General features: G+C 36.0%; 1 protein-coding gene across 2 annotated transcripts in view; it reads right to left on the bottom strand.

Annotated features, from left to right (window-relative positions):
• The window catches only part of LOC131253276 (DNA-directed RNA polymerase III subunit 2), a 166,908-nt gene that overhangs the window by 103,006 nt on the left and 39,953 nt on the right, over positions 1-23,949 (bottom strand). For both annotated transcript variants that reach the window (XM_058254230.1, XM_058254233.1), the window contains 6 exons: positions 17,767-17,872; positions 17,576-17,686; positions 15,303-15,362; positions 8,987-9,025; positions 8,839-8,889; positions 8,650-8,748 (listed from right to left, as the gene is read on the bottom strand). In XM_058254230.1, the coding sequence (XP_058110213.1) occupies positions 8,650-8,748; positions 8,839-8,889; positions 8,987-9,025; positions 15,303-15,362; positions 17,576-17,686; positions 17,767-17,872 (466 nt within the window). The remainder of the gene's footprint in view (positions 1-8,649; positions 8,749-8,838; positions 8,890-8,986; positions 9,026-15,302; positions 15,363-17,575; positions 17,687-17,766; positions 17,873-23,949) is intronic.

Here is a 23,949-nt window from a genome sequence, read left to right as displayed (position 1 = left end):
TCATTGAAAAATTCGACCAATTTCCAATGTTCTCATGTTTCCCAACAACAGCGATACATTACGCGATACAACTGATATATTTCATGTGATAACCGATATGTATTTGTATCCCAAGGGTGCGATTCATTACGTGATAATGATATTTAAAACATTGGTTGAGTCACACATACAACTTCATAAATCACTACATTCAAGTGCCTCACATTTAAAAGACCGTGTTATCAGTTATTCAGTTTACTAGTGACAGTAACTGTTACCTAAAAACCATGCGAAGACCTTTAGACCTGCTAAACGATGTGGGGATTTGCAATGGATGAAGAGGGGAAGAACAATTGTGTATAAGAATCTAGAGAAATGAAAATACGGAAAGGAAATACCTCATAAAGAAATAATTTCACTTCAGAAAAAACAAAAGGCTATTACTCACATGACATCACTGTTCATTAGCCCCTTATATATGCATATAGGTTGTCCCCATTATCTATCCAACATGAACTTTTATTCCTAACTAAATGCACCAAAACAACCAAGGATACCAAATTTAAACATTAGAAAATTGAAAAGATACGAAATAAACTTCTAAACAAGAGAAAAAACTAATATCTTTAAAACATGTTAAAGTCCGTCCCCTATGAAAAATCCTCATCTATCTTTTGAGAGAGAGAGAGAGAGAGAGAGCATATGGGGATTTTGACATTCAAAAAACCAAAACAAATAAATCAGAATATCCTTTTCATCACTCATCATGATTGAATACCACTTTTTCCAATGTGATTCTACACAAGGAAGGTAAAAAGAACATAAATTATTAAAGGATTCTTCTATGATTTTTAAGGTAAATTTCTTGAAAAAAAAAAAAAGAAAAAAAAAAAGAATAAAGGAAAGACAACAATCCTTTTACGCTACCATGTTATGTATAACTTTTCTTAGTGCATATTGATGCGAAACGGATGTTTGAAGAGGTTTTTCGTCTGTTCAGGGTTTTTTTTTTTTTTTTTTTGAAGAAGAAGAAGAAGAAGAAGAAGAAAATCAGAAAAAATTCATACGATTTACAATAGAATTTGTGAATCAATACGATTCAACCTCTATTACCATATGCAATACACAAAAACGATATTGACAACATTGGCAGTTCCTCTCATCTTCAAGAGACTCTGCAATCTGGGCATGCAAGACATTTATGCTCCAACATGAGGGAAAGATACTGTGTATTTGTGGGAGTGTATACTGAATTGGGTGCTCTTGCAGTAAGCTGTTATAAAAAAAAAAAAAAAAATTTAAAAAAACGCATGTTTGTTCAGTTAATATTAGGATCTTATCAATAAAAAGTTTTAAGAAGAGAATCAAATATTATCTGTGCTCCTTCCCTCTCTTTAGTTTGCCTCTTTTCCTCTGCCTTCTCCCTCTCTTCGATTTGCCTCTTTTACTTTGCCTTCCCTACCATGAAATCTAGCAATTCATAAGCATTAAGACATACACAATGTTTTAAATATCGACGATATTGGCCGATATATCCCACGATATATCTTGTATCCCACCTGTGCGATACGAAATGTACAAGTAGTGCCAATATATCCCACATGTTCAATCCGGTGAGCATTTTCAATTTCCGATCCCATTTTTTTTTTTTTAAATTATGTTAAATCAGTGTCGAATAGTTACAAATCCATTGGTTCTTCATGTTTTGCATGAAAAATTATGAAGTTGGTTCTTCGTGTTCTGCATTTTTATTTTTATTTTTGAAATTTTCCTTCGACTAGTTGTCAATTGAGACTAATTTCAAAGTACTTAGGAGTATTTGATGAAATGATCATCACATACACTTTAATTTTGAAATTTGAGTGTAGGTAGTCCGATTTGGAGAAAATTGGGAAATTTTCAATATTTTCCCAATTTCTCCCAAATTGTTGCAATGTTGCACACTTGCACTCCAAACATGAAATCAAGCATGTATGAGGGTTGATCTACTTATTTGTCAAGTCCTTGTCAATTTTCAAAAAGTAAAAATCATTTTTTAATTAAAAATTATTAAATTATTTTTTTTTTTGAAATTTCCCTTCAACCAGCTATCAATTAAGACTAATTTCGAAGTATTTAAGAGTGTTTGATGAAATGGCCATCACGTACACTCTAAATTTTTTGAGATGTTATAATTTAAAGGTGTGTGTTGAGGTCTTTTTTAACAATCCATCAAGTTTCATTGAAAAATTCTACCATTTGCCCAATGTTTCCCAAAAAGTGCGACAAATTACCCAATACAAACGATATATCCCATGTGATAACTGATACATATTTGTATCCCAAAGATGCAATACACAATGCGATACCGACATTTCAAACACTGGACATACAATACCCCATTGGGTATATAAATGTATAGACTATGTCTAGTGTTTGAATTATCTCCGATAATATCTTTCTCTCAAGCTCAGCGATACCGATAAAGCTGGTAGTATCAGAAATTCCAAGTATTAGCAATGTATCGCTAAGTATCGCCAACGTATCAATATCGCTAATGTAATCGTTAATATTTTCAACTATGTAAATTCTAGGCATTGCTTGTGTTGCCAATGCATCAATATCGCCAATGTATCGCCAATATTTTCGATTATGTAAATTGTAGGTAATGCTTGTATCATAAGTGTATTGACGATATTTCAATAAGATCGCCAACGTATTGATATCATCAAAATTTTGTTCATTAGAAAAAAAATTATTTCAAATTTTTTTTCATGGTATGGTTGTATGTAGTGTTCAATTTGTCATTGATAATATTGATAATATTTTGATATTATCAATATCACATCATGAGAGATATTGAGACCACAATCTTTTGTTTCCTTTTCAATTATTGATGATTTCTTAGTGAAATATCACATGTTGCGGATATTTTGCAATATCGATGGATGTTTAGATGGAAGGTTGGATGGTTAAATAGGCCGAAGGGGATGGTTGGACTGATTTCTTACAATAACGCATGCTTTTTAAGGCCCCATTAAATGGAAACTTGTTATGTATGCTTTTTTTCTCTTTTTTTTTTGCAATTTTTTTATTTCTAAATATGCAAATATGTACATTTTAACATCTCCTTAAGTTTCGCTGAAAATTCCACCGTTTTTCCTATCTTTCCCCGCATTTCCGGTTATCAGCGATATCGATATTGTTTCCGCATCCCTGGCTAGCGAAACTTGTAGCGATACCGATACTTCGAACATTGACTGTGTCATATAATGACCACCTATTCTCCTTCCTTCCCCAGATTTCCAACCTTAACATGTCATAAAACCTCTCTACAAACAAATTACCTTACACAATCCAGCTACTACTACCACTACTAACAACAAATAAAGACTCCACAGAAATTAAACACCAATCTTAAGACACAAGATCCATTCCTAACTTGGGACCCCTAATATATAGTCCACCAAATCTCCCAAATGTCAACATATTTGACCCTTGTAACCAATGGGATTTCTTACGAGGGTTCTAAACATGCCTTTTTCTGAATGATTAAGATAACTCCTATTAAAACCAAACAAAAAAGAGCTACAAACCAATAAAAGGAAAAAGAGTAAGGGGAGGTTGATGTGATAACATCCTACTACCCTAGAGACGAAAGCCAAGAGAGATCTCCATTATAGACAACCAAAATGGGGCAACCCAAAGCTGAAGTAAACATCTGACCCGTCACCACGAGGGTTGAATCTGCTTAAGAGGTTCTATTATTGAATGTCCTGTTGTAGTGTTCTTTCCAGATAGACCATATGACAGCGAGCAATGTGCACACCACACATGTTTCAAATGTCAGACTTGGACTCCCCATTTCCAAGTTTGCATGAGTGCAGCGAGGGAGTTTGGCATTAACCATCTCAAACCAAACAACACCAAGATGAACCACCAAATTCTGGCAACGTTGTGATTATTTTTTTTCTTTTTCTTTTTTTATGATTGCAAGTTTTCTTAAAGGGAGCAAAGCAACCCAAAAATAGAAAAGAAAAACAACAAAACAAAAAGAAAATGAAAGAAAAACAAAAACCTAAACCAACTATACAACAAAACAAAAACCTAAACCAATGATACAACTTGAACAACTATACAAATCGAAAAGAAGAGAACCTGCAACCATTCTTCTGCATCGCCGAAAATCAAATCGGAGACTCTGGAAGAGGAGGGGAGGTCATGGAAACAGCGGCCATTTCTTTCCCTCCAAATTCCCCAAAGGACAGCAAGGCCAAACAGACCACAGAGATTTGTCTTCTTTGTTAGAATAGCCTGTGTGCCAGGTTAAAAGCAAGCCAACCACATCTTTAGGCAAAACCCACTGAGCATTGAATTTGAGGATGGCAGACCACTCGTCTCTAGCAAAAGGGCAGTGAAGAAATAGACAGCTAATGGATTCTGTGTCGAATAGGCATAAGATGCAGATGTTGGGGAGAATCATGCCTCGGAGTTGGAGATTGTCCACCATGAGGATTATGCCTCTCACAATGAGTCAACCAAACACGGCTATTTTCAGTGGGTGACCATAGAGCCACGCATCAGAAGGGAAGTGCGAAGGAGGAGAATAGGAAGAACCATGAATCTTTTGAAGTAAAGACTTGGTAGAGAAACGACTGGACGAGGAGAGCAAATAGGTTAAGGTGTCCGCAACTCCCAAGGCTGGTTGGATTCCATCCAAAAGCTTTAGCTTTCTCAGGAAATCTTCCAATTCTTCGTATGCCAACGATCTCCTACAAGGACGACACCAAACCCCATTAGAAAAGCAATCCTAAACCGAAGCAAAGAGATTAGAAGACATTCTAGCTAATTTGGGGACGATAGTTTGCAGGGGGCTCTCAGAAATCCAATGGTCCACCCAATACCTAATTCGATTGCCATCGCCTAAGGCAAAGGAGAAGCCATCAAACGCCAAAGATTTGAAAGAAGCAATGACTTTCCACATAGGCGACAACCTATAAAGAGAAGAAGCTTTAATAAAAAACAACCTCCCCAATCAGCGCCATACTTACAAACCATGATCTCATGCCACCAAAACCCCGCTTCAAAACCAAATCACCAAATCCATTTACCTAAAAGGGTGGCATTAACATTAGCTAAGAACTTTATACCAGTACCCCTTCAGCATAGAAGAAGAAGAAATTGGTGACTATCTGAGTTTCCATTCTAGAGGAAATTACATTGAAGTTGTTCAAGCTGAAGCAAGATTAACTGCAGACAACAATACAATAAGAGAAAGTATGTGGGGAGATTGGACAAAGCCGATTTAGTTAGGGTCAAACGACCCCCAAGGGACAAGAATCAACTTTTCCACGCGGCAAGCTTATGTTCAATTCTCTTGATAACTACATCCTACAAATGAAAAGGGGGCTTGCCGATACAAAGTGGATGCCTGACATAACAGGCAAAAAATGACCTAGCTCATACACCTAAATGCCTCAGCCAAACCAAAGAGCCATTCTGCCGATATATTGATATCCAACATTTCCCTTTTGTATAGGTTAATTCTGGTGGTTGAAGCAACTTAGAAACAACAAATAATTTTCCTAACATTAACCACAACACCCTCTAAGGCCTTGCAGAAAAGAAGGGTACCATCCGCAAATTGGATATGGGAGACTGAGGGAGCATAATAAACTATCTTGAACCCATTAAACAAACAAACCTCTAAATAGCATTCCGCAAAGGCCTTTCAAGACAATAACAAAAAGAAAGAGGGAGAGGGGATCGCCTTGCCTCAAGCCCCTAGAAGAAGAGAAGAAACCTTTTGGAGAGCCATTAATGAGCACCAAAAAAGAAGATAAGGAGATGCAGGAATAGATCCAGGTCCATTTCTAGCCAAAGCCAAGGCAGCCAGGATATAATCCAAGTAGGCCCAATCAATGCGATTGAATGCTTTTTCAATGTCCAATATACAAACCAAACCACTATGCTCACCTCTATTATGAGAATCAATAAGCTCATGAGCCAGAAGGGCACAATCTAAAATCAAACGGTTAGCTAAAAGGCCCCCTGAGCATAAGAGATAACATTGCAAAGGACTAGACAAAGCCTAAAAGCTAAACATTAGATAGAATTTTGTTCGGAGCCCCTAGAAAGCGGGTAAGTCGAAAGTCTTTGAGATCAACGGCACATTCAATTTTGGGAATGAGAGCAATAAGGGAAGTTCCAAATATTCTTCTTCAACAATGCCCAAAAGACTTGAAAAATGGCAAAAAGGAATCTTTCAGGGCCAAGGGATTTGTCTTCGCCAAGGGAGAAGACTGCTACCCTATTTTCATATTCCAAAAAAGGGGATTCAAGGAAAGAAGCCTCCTCAACAAAGATCTAAGAAAATTCCAAATTATCCAGCCAAGGCCTCGTCCAATCATCAGTTGAGAGGATATTAGAAAAGGAAGAGGTAATGTTATCACAAACCTGCTGCTTCTTATCAACCAAGGATCCTTTAACCGAAACGCTAATAACCTTATTGGATCGGGATCTAGCACTAGAAATCGCATGGAAATAATGAGTGTTTCTGTCATCTGCAGAGAACCAAAGGGCTCCGGATCGCTACCTCCTTTTGATCTCATCTTGAATGTTCAACTTGGACTATTCCATTCGTAGGGAAGACCTTAGATTAAAGTCCGCACCAGAAAGAGCGTTTGATTCTTCCTACAAGTCAAGAATCTAAAGGTTCAATAGAATGTTAGAAGCTGCAGCCGAGAGATCAGCATGAGTCTCTTTTCTCCAATTGATAAGATTGTGTTTTAAGAGTTAAGTTTCTGACTCAGGACAAAGCTAGGGCTACCAAAGATAAGAAAGGGGTTCCACCAGTCAAAACCTAAGCAAGAAAAGCCATCAAATTCCAACCAGGAAAGATCAAATTTGAAAGACTTCAAGACCCAACTATCCTCAAAAGATTCCAAAAGAATGGGGCAATGATCCAAAAATGGACAAGGGAGGCCACTCTAGGCAACTAAAGGGAAAGCCTCAATCCAATCAAGGGAAACTAGGTAGCGATCAAGGAAAGAGAGAATAGGGGTCGGCTTGTTACTCTTATATGCTATAAGGTCTTATTTGGAAAGAACAGCCATCCAAACAAGACCCGTATAGCATATAATAGTTACATCACATTAATAAATTATTTGTATAGTAAATATATTTCCAATATACTTACTATCACATAATATAAATCATTAATGTATGTGTTATAACTATTATACGCCATTAGGACCTGTTTGGATAGACCTAGCTTGATCGAGTTGGCAAGTGTGGATAATCGAAGAGGGAAGGAAGTGTTGGCTTGGCCCACCATCTTGGAGGACTACGCACACCCCTCTGACCTCTTCTCGTATCCTTTTTTTTTTCATTGAAGGATATATGCACCCAAGCCTTGCCCTTCAAGGCCTTTTAAAAAAAAAAAAAAATCCTCGATCAAAATGTTCATACATACATACATATTGGAAAAACAAATTTGGGATTTCATACGTTTTCCTAATTTTTCTTTTTTGATTTATCATAATATTTTAAGAACTTCTATTTTAAGCATGTACAATCTGAAACTTATTATGAGGTTGGGGGATTGTAGACTAAAGACTCCTCTTTGTATAGGGTCTCAGTGATATGGAAGGCAGTTGAAAGGTTGTTGCCCAAGTTTAAGGAGGGCATCCGGTTCGCTTTGGGGGATGGAAAGAGGATTTGTTTCTGGATGTTTGGATGGGGGAGAGGGTGGTTAAGGAGTTTCCGAGGCTAGCTAGCTTATCCCTGGAAGAGAATATTTACATAGATCGTTGTTTTTCTATGATCGTTGATCTAGTGGTTTGGACTCCATGTCGAAGGAACCTGTCAAATGAGGAAGTCGTCGATCGCATTCGGCTCTTGGATCGACTTCAAAGCTATCATCCATCCATTGGTGAGAAAGATCAGTTAGTGTGGAATAAGGAGATGTCAAGTCAGTCTTCAGTTCATTCTTTCTATAAATTGATGCAGGGGTCTTCCTCCCGGAAGAAAAGAGGGTACACTTCGACACTATAATGCACCCCTTAAGATAATAGCCTTTGCTTGGTTGGTGGGGAAAAACAAACTGCTCACAATTGATCATCTTCAAAAGAGGAATATGTTGACTCCCAACATTTGTGAGTTGTGCATGAAAAATGCAGAGTCAGTCAATCATATTTTTATTCATAGCCCCTTTGCTAGGAAGGTGTGGGAGAGGTTTTTGGCCACTTTTAGAGTGATGTGGGTGGGTGATGCCGAGAACCATGGAAGGTTTTCTTCTACAATAGAATTGAGGTGGAGTAGAGAAGAAAGGGAGGGTGCTTTGGATGATGTCACTTATGCCAAGCGTTTGAGCTTTGTGGGGGAGAAAGGAATGATCCGTGCTTCCAAAACCAAATTGGGTTGGTTTCGGAGATTTTAGGACTTGGTTGGATTACGGGGTGGGCTTCATGTTTAGAGTCATGTGAAAATTGCAAGCTATCCCCTGTGTATTATGCTGAAATTTTGTAATTTTCCTTTGAGCTTCTCTTGGTTTTTAATAAAACATCATTACCTTTGTAAAAAAAATCTGAAACTTACAAGTGAACAATTGAGAAACCCAAAAGAGACTGTAACACGAGGAAATGAGCAAGAAACAAGCAGTGGCTTCATAGCAAAAGCCTGACCATTTACCTTATCATCAATAGTTTCTGCATTTAAAGACGCTTCCATCATGCGTCTCAAAATTACAGCAACGTATATACATTTCGGACGAAAATTATATTGATGAACCTGCAAAGAAGAAAGTGTCACGAGAAAACAAAAATTGAACATAGAGCAATAATATTTCTTAAAGAAAAATAAATTTGTGACAAGACTCACTGGGACATGAGCAAGAAAGAGATTAAGAAGTACACCCATTGCACCAGCTTCCTACAAGAAGTAAACATCTGAGAAAAAATAATCATAACAATAAACAGAATTTTCAAGATAAGTAACACCTCAAAAAGGAAATAGTGCCAATGAAAACCTTTTCGCTCCGATCATTTAAGAAAGCCGACTTCTTCACCTGCAAGGAAAAATCATGAGACTAGGAAATAAACATGAAGCATTCGTGTAGATGCAGGTCACCTACCCTTTCTTTTTCTTTTTCTTTTTCACTGTTTTTTTTTTCTTTCAATGGCAATTGAAATATTATTACAAACAAAAATAAAACTTCAGGCCCCAAAGAGCAAGGGACTCAAAATAATACAATACAAAGAAAGAAAAAACTAGGAATCGATCCCGAAGAGGATTCCCAAGCTGAATCAAGAATAGAGACTCGTCTGAAAGCAAGATTTGTAATGGCGCACTCCATGACCATGGAGAGAATTCTCCTACCAAGTGACTAGACCAGCATGCTCTTGCCTCAAAAAATTGTGCAGTACCTTTCATTCCATATACCCCAAAGCAGTGCATAAGGGAGCAGCTTCCAAAAAGTTATCCCGCGGGAAGAGAAACGACCATCCACCCAACCCACAAGCAGATCATTGATGGAATAATTCAAGGCCCGAAACTCAGAATAGGTTGAAAAAAAATTTTCCAAACAGCCCATGCAGTTCTGCAATGGAGGAAGAGATGATTAACCTCTTCCGCCTCCCTGCGACCATTCAGAATTGCAAAATTTCTTTTCTTAAGATTGCCAACAGTGAGGATCATGTCATTGATCACCCACATGCTGACAGAGACAGAAGATGACAACAGCGGATACTCACTGCAAAGAAAGAAGAAAAAATGAAGCATACAAGAAGTTTTGCATCAACATGTAATTCATGAATTTGGCAATTTTAATACCACCCAATTCACGAAGTGTGCTGTTGAGACATTGAAGCAGTAGCCCTTCACCCAAATAACAAATTAGGCAACTAGATGGCCCAAAGGCATTAAGTGTGAGGCCAGGAAAAAAGGTGAATTCCTCAATTCATGAATCAGCCAATTCCATTGGGAAGTTATCTTGAGCTCCACGATCAATAAAATGGCCCATGCAAGAAAATGTGCAGTCCATTAGATGGTGAAAATCAGTTATTGGACTTCATAATGGACCATCAATTTTGTAGGCCATTGATTGAACGGTTAGGATTGTCCATACAATTGATTCTTTTAGAGATACGCAATCCGAGGTGGGGCACATGATGGACAATCAAAATCCATTCTTGGACCTATTCAATTATGATTGATCATGACCATCCATTCAGTTGGCCATTGATTGGATGGTTATGAACATCCAGTCAAAGAGGTTACTGGCGACATGGACAACCAAGTGGGTCCTACAGTTTGGACAAACTAGGTCAATAATCAGACCTCTACAATTGACATGGATCATTCATTGAATCATTTTAATGACCATTGATCAAATTAGTAGAATCATTTGATTGGAGTAATGCTTGGGAAAGATAGGCAACCTAAGGTGAGCGTCCATTCAGTTGGCCATTGATTGGATGGTTATGAACATCCAGTCAAAGAGGTTACTGGTGACATGGACAACCAAGTGGGTCCTACAGTTTGGACAAACTAGATCAATAATCAGACCTCTACAATTGACATGGATCATTCATTTTAATGACCAGTGATCAAATTAGAAGAACCATTTAATTGGAGTAATGCTTGGTAAAGATAGGCAACCTAAGGTGAGACCACCAAATCAACCGTTGAAGCCACTTTTAATCTAATTTGGGCCTTCCATGCCACTGGTGTATAGTTACAATTAACAGATCAATGTTATTCTTAAGATATTGACCAGTGTTTTAAATAGCAGAAGCATGTTGTGCAGCATTTAGCTCTTTGTAGCATGTAGCGTGAGCCACACGATACTTCTATTTTTAATTTTAAAACAGGAAAAATATGATAAATAGTAAGGAAAAAAAAAAACTATATATATATATATATAAATGCCTAAAAGATTATTCATTTTTTCAACCATAAGCATGTACAAACAAGTTATTATTATCATTTATCAAAAGCCAATCCACATATATAAACCAAATCAAAACATTATCACATGAACAACTTTCGAAGCAAACCACTTTAATTAATAATGTCTAATTGAAACCACAAGTCACAAGTATGAAAAGGAATTAAAATCGCATAAGTTAAGAGTATCAAGTACAAAATACAAAATACAATTATCATTTACAAAAAAAATATATATATATATGTTACATACACTACACACAGGCTACAACGCTACATACACTACAACCCCTGTAAGCTACAGGGGATTTGCCTATTTGCTAATGCTACGTAGTGTCGTAGCTATGCTACGGACGTCATTCAAAACAGTGGTCCAGAATTATCATGATCATCTGATTCATTGTACCAGAAACAATCCAGAACCTACGTTCTAGTCGTCGTGGATCAAATGGTTAGAATTACCAGTCAAAGTGATTATCAAGAGATATGTCTAATCCAAGGTGGGTTTATATCATGGATGATCCAAATTGATTTTTGGAACATTTTAAGTATGCTTGACCATCATTTTATTGTTGATCAATATTTATTATCGCCCAATCAAGGAGATTCCTACAAGATATCAACAATCCAACACAGGCGCCTATAATGAGCTGTCTAGACATTATACGACAATTTTGTTGTAATTGAGTTGGCTATCCATTTTACTGGTAATTAACAAGATAGCGAGGATCGCCTGATCATAATGATTCTTGAGGCATATGGGCAATTCAGACAGGACCCAAACAATGGAGTAACCATTCTTGACAACAAAATTCAAATCAATAAGGATTATCAATTTGGCTAGCCATCAATCAGATTCTTAAGATAGTCCGATCAAGAGGATTCTTGAAATATAAGAGGAATCTAGTGTGGCATCCACAAGACGGACAGTACATATTGATAATTAGACTACTAGACAATTCAATTTGCCAACAATTGATCAAAAAGCAAGATTGTATGATCAAAACGGTTCTTAAAGTTATGGCCAACCCAAGGAGGGACCCACATGATGGATGAACCATACTTAATATCTCAATTTTAATTGATACAAACCATTCATTTCACTAGCTTTCAATTTGAAGGTCAAGCAAACATAATCAGTCTTGAAAGGTACAGTAACACACTGCAAGACCCACATAATGAGCAAGTTCATATTGATTATTTAGGGTTATATTTTATATTTGATATGGACCCTATGTATGACAGCCATTAATCTGATGGCCATGATCATTGGATCAGAATGATAATGAAGAGGTATAAACAATTGGATCCCATATCAAGGATGGTTACAACCAATAATCTACATTTTATTTTGTGATTGATTTGAACAGACACTGAACCCAATTAGGTTGGATAAGGTTTAGATGATGATGATGATTTGAACAGACACTGAACCCAATTAGGTTGGATGAGGTTTAGATGATGATGATGATTTGAACAGACAATTTGGATGGCCAGTGATTTTATGGTTAGAATCTTCCGATCAAAGTGATTCTTAAAGTGCATGAGAAATTGATGTGGACCACTCTATTAAAATGATATTTCCTAGAAGACTCGTCAAATAGTAATGTTACTAACTCATTAATCTGTAAACGAAATGGCCGAAAAAGAAAATTGTTGAATAAAAGTTAAGTACCAATTAAACAATTTATTAATTTACAGAGTGACCAACTTCATACATCCAAACACCCCTTGGTAGCTCTTTCCTTACGTGACATAGGGTATTTATCAAACCACAAAAGTGTTGCTAAAATACAATATTTCATGAACTGAATAAGATCCACACGTCAATTAACTCAAACATTCTAGATAATAGATGCTAGCCAACCAGCTGGATGACTCCTAGAGATATTTTATTGTGTACATTAGTAGAATGTTTATAAGATATTGTCAGTTTTTATTCACATAATAATTTGTGAATTATCATCATCATGTAAGTCTCATCCTAACTAATTGGGGTCAGTTACATGAATCCTATTCTAGCATTCCACACTATCAAGGACCATCATCGTCGCCTTTATCATCATGATCATCAACATCATCATCATCTAAGTCTTAACTTAGCTACTTCAAGTCAGGTAGACAAATCTTGTTCCTCCATTATAATCTATCGAGAACAATATCCTTGACTAAACCATAGGTCATCAAGTCTTTTCTTACTACCTCCCCACAAATCCTTTTGAGCCTTCCCTTTGCCCATTTATGGCCCTCCTCAACTCACTCATCTTGAGCGGTGTACTTCTTATTCTCCGTTGTGCATGGCCAAACCATCTAAGTCTACTTTCCCACATCTTATTACCTACTACTGCTCCTCCTAAGTTTCATCAAATGCATTAACTTCGATCCTTGTCTTGCCACTCATCTATTCCAACAACCTCATTTCAGCTACGCTCATTCTATGAACATGTTGTTCGTTCTCTGTCCCAAACTATGTCCCATAAAGCATGGTTGTTTATAGCTATCCTATAGAATTTTCCCTCCAGTTTCATCGGCATGCAGCAATCACATTAAACTCGAAGGAACATCGACCATCTCAATTTCTATAAGCAACATCCTTCTCAATCTCTCTGCTCTCCTAAATTATCGATCCCAGATGTTGAAAATGGTCATTTTGGGGTACTTCTTTGCCATCTCTCTTCCTCATTTTCAATCCTAGTCAATGTTGTCAAAATCGTAATCATATCGCAAATCGTAATAGGGGTTGAATCGTATCAAATCACAAATCGTATCATAACATTTTTTACAATTTTCATAAAAATCTGAAATAAAAAAAATGAAACAACATAAAAAATGAGAAAAAAAATTTTAAAAAAAAATAAAAAATAAAACTAATTAATCATCTTTTTGCCATCAGTATGCACCAAGTAATACCATGTCATGATAGTGTCAAAGACTCGAAGGATTATTATCTTTCCTTTATTTTTGTCTTTTAAGAAATTTCCCTTAAAAACTATACAAGGATCCTTTAATAAATTATGTAATTGTTACCTTTCTTGAATGTAGAATCACGTGGGAAAAGCAGCATTGGATACTGTAGACTGACAAACTAAAAAAAAAAAAAAAAGATATTTTGATTTCTAAACATTATTCCACAATACATACAAGTCAACATGATCATATTCGTAACCATCCATAAAAACATTCCAGATAAACCATACATCAATTTGGTGTTTTAACCAATTAAGAAGTCACAAAAAAGCTCCATGATTTAACATTGAAAAGAATATGTATAATTTAATCTCTTATAAAGAACAAATAAAGAAAATTACATTTCCTGAACAATTCTTAAAGCCCCCACCAATTTAAAAACATAAAATGAAAGCCAAGTGAAGCTTAAAATAGAAGAGAACAAGTATAATTTGAATCATAAATTGGGATTTGAATCGTAGAATAGTAGGATTCATATAAAAAGAGATTCAAGGTGGGATTCAAATCATTTTTGCTTAAGATTCAACTCAAATTGTATATCGTAAATCGTCAGAATTTAACAACACTAATCCTAGTGTTTTTAAAATCGCATTCCATATGCACTATTTTAGTTGGATTAATTTAAAAACCTTTAAATTCTAAAGCATCCCTCCACAATCTAGGGTGTGCACAAACTCACCCGCCCACATGTCCATACACAAGAATAACCAACCCCCCACACAGATCAACATCATCATGTAAACTTATCCCAACTAATAGGGAACAGTCTCTATACGAATCCTATTCCACCATTCCACCCTATCAAGGGGGATGGATGCACACGCACGCAGAGAGATAAAGGGTTTGCTAACATGCCCACTTTCATGGGAACACTTCAAATCTCCCCAACGCTTTTAAATCACACAATGCCTCATCAATCTGATTGTTCATTCAATAGTAACATCTAAAGGAATCCATGGTGCAAGAATCACACTGATCCGGTGATCCTAACCGTTCAAATGGGGCCAATTTTATTATGCTCGTCTGTTGTTTTGGAGACATAGATCACATGGTTGGGAATCATCGAACCAAAGTGCCACTTTCGAGTCATAAGTAATAAAAAGTGGGATCTTTCAAATAGATGTTTCAAGATGAAGATTGGACCAATTTTGTTTCTCTACTCAATCTAGACCATCCAGTTTTTCATTCTATTGACTGGACGCTTAGGATCAACTGATTGGTGTGATTTTCACCATAGCATGCTCCTAGTTGTATGACTGAATGAACGGTTCAAATCAACATAGGCTATCCCACGTGTCATTTAAAAGCTTTGGGGACATTGCTATTGTCCCACTGATGGTGGGGACATTAGCATATATATATATATATAAAACTACATACGTATATGCAAGTATGTTAGTGAAAACATTGAATGAATGGCTAACCAATACCTTTGCTTCAAGGTACTCTAACGCCTGTTCTTGTGTATATACCCTCTCTGATGCACATTCCTAAGACAAAGGTAAAATGTCATTAAAAAAACAAAAGAAAATCAATATAATTTGCAAATAATCATCATATTGCAAAAATAGTTCTTTGAGCTATGGAAAGATATACAAGACAATCCACATTGCAATAATCAAAAGATCAATCAAGGGCTACCTATTGAAACAAGATGATCCACATTGTAACATAATGTACACAAGGCAAACTAGAACATTTATCTCATTGTGCCATGGACCACTACAAAAGTTACCCAAGTTTCAATCAAGGATGGTTGAGTTGGCAAGTTGACACGTGACTTGCCAGAGTCAAATCTTGTTTTATGCCATGCCGATTGCCAAGTCTAAAAAAGGTATAGCCTCAGATCAAAGCACAAAATAGACATGACTCTGGCAAGTGTTTCAACGACTTGATGATTTGGCTAAGTAAGAAAAGAAAAGAAAAAGAAAATGTGGAGTCATATCCCATTGTAATTTTGGTTTTAAAAAAAGTTTTGTAAGACGTATGATATTAATTATATGAAGACTATTGAAATATAACATCGTAATATATTATTTTAAGTTGATAACAATATGTTATTTTAAATGATACAAGAGTTTCTACTAACAGCCTGCCTATTTTCATTTCACATTTCCACTTTCTATCCTCTAGCTACAATGAAGACCACAGCCCTAACTCTGGCACTTGAACGAGGAACTATGAATGCCCATAACTTGGTAGCTAATCGAGTAATGACAAAACACCCATAAAACCGACTACTTTCCAGGACAGGACATGTCAACAAGGACCCTGCTTGATAAACAACCCAGATATCGCATGTGCCAGCAGATGTGGTGATGCGGACACAGGTGCATTCAAGGTGTACCAACGAAGAAAGCGCCAACCACAAGTGCCGTCCTTGTGGATAGGCGAATATTGAGGAGCTGAAGACCTTTCACATGTGATTGGACATATAGAAGACCCCACTTAGGGAAGACACATGTGAAGGAAGATTGGAGAAAGAAGACCGAGCGCACAAAATTTCCCATACTTATGTTATTTGTGCATTTTTTGACTTAGTTAGGGGTCTTTTAGTAATCTTATATCTTTATTTGCTTATTCTAGGGGTATTTTAGTAATTTTATGTCTTTATTTGCTTATTTAAGTGGGGTAAAGACACGAATTTCAACTATTGATTAATGAAAAGCAAACCCGTTGGTTGCCTCCTTCCTCTCTTCTCTCTAATGGTGCTTCTTCTCTCCCCTTGATCTTCTTCTTCTAATTTCTTCTTGTGCCCCTCCAACTTCCTCAAGGTAATAACTTTCTTTCTTCTATTTTTTTGTTTTGGCTAAGTCCTCTTCGATCAAAATCTTGAGAACCGATCTAAACCCTAAATCCCCAAATTCTCAAATCCCTAATCCGAGAAACTTCTTGGTTCTTCGGACTAGTGATCTTCATTGATCGATTGGGTGTGACCATGCAAGATCGGGAGGTCTCATCCCTCGCCGGATCCAACCTAAGTAGTAATTGAATTCCATACTCCATGGTTGTAGTGATGGCCCGCTCCATTGCATGTTTCCTTTATGATTTTCTCAGTTATGATGATTATTGTTAGAATTTTAGATCATTTATTCCTTTTATTTCCGCTGTTTAATTATTTCCATGAGCATGCATCATAATTAGGGCTGTCCTATGTCATGTGGGGTGCTCTCATTCTTTAAAAAAATTTGCTCCCAATCAGACGTAAATTTTAAACATGAATTATTGTCCACCCAAGCCATGCCCCAATCCCCTTCAAGTCAAACTTTATGGGTGAATGGAGTCAATTCCCAAGTTGCCAACCTTGGTTTAAACGAAACATTTACTACATCAGTTCTAAAAGTAGACAACAATTGCAGCCTTAAGAGAACAGTCACGGCATCAACAACCCTTGAATGATAGCATTGATATCTTTATTGATATACCCAAGTTATCATGTCCAATAAGCATGACAAAAATCAAGGAAACTAAATGAACAGCAAAATCTTGAAATTGATAAACCTACAAGAAAGCTCTTTTAGCATGGGCGTGAACCTTCCATTTCTTCAACACAAGATTCTTTATGAGATAAAATGTTTGTTCGCAAGAAATCACCTATTTGCCATTTTAAAACTTTCTACCAACCTAACCAAATCTATCAACAAACAGATTCATACCCATCCCAATTATACATTTTGAGAGATTTAAGAACCATAAACTTTACCTGCATTGATGGTTGAAGGAGGACACTGTACTGAGGATCTCTACCAACCATTTGCACTACCTCCTGATCACTCTCCATTCCCATTGCCTTCATGATCACCATGATAGGAATCTACAAAAGACATCTAAGATCAAGCAAACAAATTCTTTTTGAAAGCAATCCCTTCAAAATGGGTTTTCTGACATAAATACCATTTTACTAAATGCATTGAGCTGTAAATATATCTTCTTTTTGTCCATGACAATCACTGTCTTGCTTTTCCTTTCATGTGTGCTGCTAGTAACAGAGCCTGTTACCCTATTTACAAGGGACAAATAGGTAAAAAAAGATATTATTATAAATTTATAATAAAAAAGCTAAAGCCAAATCAAATTCTTCTGCCTATGCATCTACCTTGTATACAAATTACAAGTTACAAACCATATCCATATTAAGGGCATGTGAGTATGTGACAACATTTTATACATACAAATACCCATATTAGATGGAGAACTGATCACCTACAGGCAAAGGCACCACAGCTTGGGTTGCCACACCATGTAGGACAACCATACCACGAAAATGGTAATCCCCATCATGAAGATCACCCCCTGCAAAATTCAGGCTGATCCACTGACTAGGTGAGCCACAACTGAATGTTGAATCAAACCATGGTTGTCCATTCATTCCAGTGGTGTGGCCATCTGATGAGAGGATCAGCCTGACTTTTGTGTCAAGTCATCTTCCTGGTGGGGCCTAATATTTTCTTGGTACAGATGTTTTACACAAGTAGCAGGTTGGTACGAAGCAAGGAACCACAAGTTGTGGTGTCGTTATTTTGAAAATTCAGAAATGGTGTTGTTGCCAATAGGTAATCGGTTTTCCTTAAGATGTTACAGAACAGATACATCTAATCAATAGCTTATTGCTATGAAAACAGTTTATCCATATACATTTTACTGTAAAAGATATATTCCAGTGGTATCAAAGGCCTTCGAATTGCTGCACGGTTAGGCGTTTTGGGCCAATTGTGACATGCATGCAGTGTTCAAGTATCGGTATCACTACAAGTTTCGCTGGCCGGGAATATGGAAACAATATTGATATCGCCAATAATATCACTGATAAGCGGAAATGCAGGGAAACATAGGAAAAACGGTGGATTTTTCAATGAAACTTCAGGAGATGTAAAAATGTACATATTTGCATATTTAGAAATATATATATATATATATATAGAGAGAGAGAGAGAGAGAGAGTCATGCTCCCCTGCGCACCTACACACGTGCGCACCTTTGCACACGTGTCATGGGTGTCTAATCTGACGGTCCATGTGATGTGGAATCCGATGAAATCCCATGTGACAAATTTTCACCCTGATCTAAAATTCTGGTGGGCCATAGCAAAGAGAAATGCAAATCAAGGGAGGAAACTGTTTTCATTTTTCATGGGCCATCAAAGTTTTAGATCAAAGTAAAACTTGGGCCCGGGGGGTTTCACGAGGTGTTGCTTCACATGAACGGTTCAGATTTTGGATCCACATCACGTATGATGGGTTCTCAAAAAAGTTCGCATGTAGTACATACGAACTAGTTCGCAGGTGAGCGTTTCCGTGTGTGTGTGTGTGTGTGTGTACAAAAAAAAATTACAAAAAAAAAAAAAGCATACATAATAGGTTTCCATTTGATGGGGCCTTAAAAGCATGTGTTGTTATAAGAAATCAGTCCAACCATCCCCTCCGGCCTATTTAACATCCAAACATCGATCGATATTGCAAAATATCAACAACACATGATATTTCACTAAGAAATCATCAACAATTGGAAAGGAAACGAAAGATTGTACTCTCAATATCTCAGATATTGCGATATCGATAATATCAAGATATTATCAATATTATCAATAACAAATTGAACACTACATACAACCATGTGCCCATGAAAAATTTTGAAATAAAAATTTTGATGATATCAATACATTGGTGATATTATTGAAATATCGTCGATACACTTATGATACAAGCATTACCTAGAATTTACATGGACAAAAATATTGGCGATATTGATGCATTGGTAATACAAGCGACCCTTAGAATTTACATAGTTGAAAATATTGACGATTACATTAGCGATATTGATACGTTGGCGATACATTGCTAATACCTGAAATTTTTTATACTACCTACATTATCGGTATCGCTACCAGTGTTATTGGTATCGCTGAGCTGGAGATAAAAATAATATCGAAGATATTTCGATAATATCAGAGATATTTGGATAATTTCGGAGATATTTCGATAATATCAGAGATAATTTGAACACTGCATGCATGGACCCTAGGCGAGAAGGGGACACTAGGCTTGTTCCTAGCACCTAGAGCGGCATACTTGTGTTTTTATGTGAGCTACCCATACCTCAGAATTGTGGTTTTTTTGGGTATTTTAAAAACCTTTAGGATGGAAACATACAAGAAAGAGCTTCTAAGCCTCTTTCAACAATTTCACTCCATTCTTTTAGATCAAAGCTTGAGATTTCCTCCCAAATATCTAATATCTTAGATTTTCCAAACTTCTCGATTTCTTTCCTCTAATAGTGTTTGACTGTCAAGGTCATGCATTGGACTTCTTGAAAGCAATTTATTGAAGAAGTTTCTAGATTTGAGCTTTCATGGTGGGTCCAATTTGAGTACAAGTGTACAACGGGCAAGTTTTTAATCATTGTTGGTCCACTTCTTCATAACTAGTAGTAGTTTTCTTCTTCATTTGAAGATGGCTTCGACATCTACAAGCATTTGATCAAAGGATCCCTAGCTAGAAGTATTCTTATCTAAACGATCCTAATGATAAGAATGGTAAGTAATATGTTTGTGGAAAGTCAATAGAGGAATAGACTTGCCAACAAAAACAACTTATTGGCTTGTGACAAAATGTGACTGCATGCCCGCTGGACGTTGGAACAACGCGAGCCGGGTTGGGCCTTGTCAAAAAAATGAAGATAAAGAGGTTACTAATTCCCCATCTCATTAGGGGCGGAAAACGAATCGACATCTCGATGTGATACAACCCCCAAAAGTCTCAAATGAGGTAAAAGAAATTAAGGCATACACGATGGGGAGCTTTAAAAAGATGAAACGTGACATGTAAATTAAGTTAGTACATTTGTTTTGCATGTTGATGAAAAAGATGGTGGAGACAGAGAAGTTCAATTTATTGGAAGTGTGGGTAGTAACCGTCATGTGTCACTCTTTAGTGGTAAACGACCTCCCCTAGAGGGCCCCATGGATACCTTTGTAACCCTTACTCTAGAAAACATAGGAAGAAAGGGGAAGGGGAAGGAAATGGAAAAATGTAAATACAAATTAAGATTGAAAATTGATACAGAAAAGAAGATCAAGAAAGAGTTTGCTCATAGATATTGTTATTTGAAGAAGACTAGAGAAGAATGAAGAATAGAAAAGAGAGAAAAATCACATGGTAAAGAGAGAAAAGAATCAGGACTTAATGAACATCCTCACCTCCATTAGTGCCTTACTTATAACCATTTTACACTACAAAGGCAACTACTAATCTTAAGATTGATTGTCTCTGGCATACATCTTAATCTAAATACATAAGGGTACACTAAGTTACAAGTTACAACTCCAAAATATGCCCAAAGCCTCCTCTTTACGGTGCTCTCATGTAAACCAAGATTTATGTACACACCCTGCAAGCTGGTGCATGAATGTTAGACCTGCAAAGCTTGCCAACAATATCCCGTAAACAAAGAGATGAAGCTGCCTTGGTGAGGATGTCGGACAAATGGCATATTAAGAATCCTGGTTCCTAACTTTTCTCGAACAAAGTAACAGTCAACTTCGATGTGTTTTGTCCGCTCATGAAAGATAGGATTAGAAACAATATTGATAGCAACCTAATGTCGTAATACAGGAGAATAGAAAGGAGACATGGAAACCCATATCATTCATGATTAATTTAACCCAAACTAGTTGATCACTATGACAAATATAGCCAAGATTTTGAAACTCTTGCAAATAATATCACAAGAAATGCAACAAACAATATTATTTCGAGGTTTTCAAAATATTGCCAGATTCTCTCCAATTGGCATGGTGTGGCAAAGATACAAAAAAGAAAGAGATTAAGTGGCAGAAATTAGTGATGCTGGCAATAGTATGGGCTACCTGAAGGGAGGGGAATGCACAACGCTCCCAAGATGAAAGTGAATCAGAAGCAAATGTATATAAAACAGCAAAGAAGAATGTAATCAAGTTGATTTCTTGCTTAAAGGATTTTGATACAAATGATGGGGTTGATTCTAGCTAGGAAGTAAATTTACTATAAATAGACCCTTTGTGCTCATTAGTATCAATAAAAGACAAGTTCATCTTCAAAAATTACACACACCAGCATATTCTAAAATATCATTGTTTTATCGCAATAATATTGAGAAATTTCCTCAAAAACAATAAAATCATTAAGGAATTTTCTATATGAATATATGTATATTATTTAATAACTCACAATAAATATTTTTAAATATTTTTATTTTCTTCAAGATTTTCACGATAAAAACCTCAATTTTTGTATAATCTCCAAGAATCTCCACGCCGAGAAATTGCCAAGAACGAGATTTGTCACTATGTGCTTGACCCATTGCATGGGAAATATCACAAGCATCGTGTAATCTACCTTCTGTTTTGGGAATCATTGGAAAATTGTTCGAATTTTTAAATGAAACTTCAGGGGATGTTAAAAAGTACACATGATAAGTTTCCTTTGTACAAGGTCCTAAACTATGCGTTGTCTGACTGAAGCAATGCAACTATATTCAAAATCAATTCATATTAATTTAAATCATAGAAGACATGTATGAGGACACAACCAATCATTCAAAAGAAAAATCTGTTGTAAAACGTATAGTGCATTTATTTAAATTATTTTTTATAACTTAAAAAATAAGATTATTTTTTAAAATAAATAAATGTGTCGTTAATGTTAAGATCAGCACACTCTACTAAACGCATAAATATAAGGCACAAATAACGTCTCGTCAATGTAATTTTTTCAAAATATTTTTTTTATTTTTTCTCAATATTTTTAATTTAAAAAATAATAATTTTACTCAAAAAATCCAAAAAAAAAGTTCCATCAATCTGTAGATCATCCTCCAAGCACTCCCACATGATTTTTCCACACCCTAAGTTCAAGTTAAATAAATGAAATTGGGAAAATTTCTGATTTTTCCCTAATTCTTCCATTTTCCCCAAATTCAAAATCGAAGGTCAAAATCGATGATTGAGCATGCAAAACATGTAAAATCATTGATTATTAACTTCATTCCACAAATTCCAAGCAATTTAAAAAAGAGAAAACCATTTAAATTAGCAAAAACTCACCAATTGGTTTCTGGTACCACACGCTCTCCAATCTCAATTTCGACACCCGAATCTACTTTTTTCTCTAAACAAATCAAAAGGATTGGTCAAAATCCCTGTAGCAACGTAATCCCAAGTTCCCAACAAACATTTAAAAAAAATGGACTTCTAACGAATTTTTTAAATTTTTAAATGCGATATTGTTGATACATATCGACACATGTGATAAGTATTAATCAGTGTTTTAAATTGCGGTAGTGTGTTGCATAGCGTTCAGCCCTCTATAGCGTATAGCGCAAGTATCGTAGCGTGTAGAGTAAGCAACACGATACATCTATTTTTAATTTAAAAATAGAAAATTTTATATGATAAATAGTAACCAGAAAAAAAAAACCAAAATATAGAAAAATGCTTAAAAGATTATTCATTTTTTTTTTAAGTATAAGCATGTTCAAACAAGTTATTAATCTTTTATCAAAAGTCAATCCATATATATAAACCAAATCAAATCATTATCACATCAACGACTTTCTAAGCAAACCACTTTAATTGATCACGTTTAATTCAAACCACAAGTCACAAGTATGAAAAGAAATTCAAATCCTACAGGTTAAGAGTATTAAGTGCAAAATACAAAATATAATTATCATTTATAAAAATTTAAAAAATTTAGAAAAAAAAAAAAGTGGCATGCGCTACATACGCCACGACCCATGTAGCGTATGCTATAGGGGATTTACGTTATCTGCTAACACTACATAGCGTCTATAGCGTATGCTATAGGGGATTTACGTTATCTGCTAACACTACATAGGATCATAGCTACGCTACAAACGCTACTGAAAACACTAGTATCAATGACATTGGGGAAATATAACTGGGATATTTTCAAAATACCACAATGTATTGATATTTCATTTATACATTGTGATATATCGTGTTATATTGACAGATACAAGGAAGTTTCCCAATAATAACCCAATTTCGTATCGGCACCGTGCGATATCAGTAGTATTGGC

The sequence above is a fragment of the Magnolia sinica genome, chromosome 1 (genome assembly GCF_029962835.1).
Source record: "Magnolia sinica isolate HGM2019 chromosome 1, MsV1, whole genome shotgun sequence".
Classification (NCBI taxonomy): Eukaryota; Viridiplantae; Streptophyta; class Magnoliopsida; order Magnoliales; family Magnoliaceae; genus Magnolia; species Magnolia sinica.
This window is presented reverse-complemented; position numbering and strand designations above follow the sequence as displayed.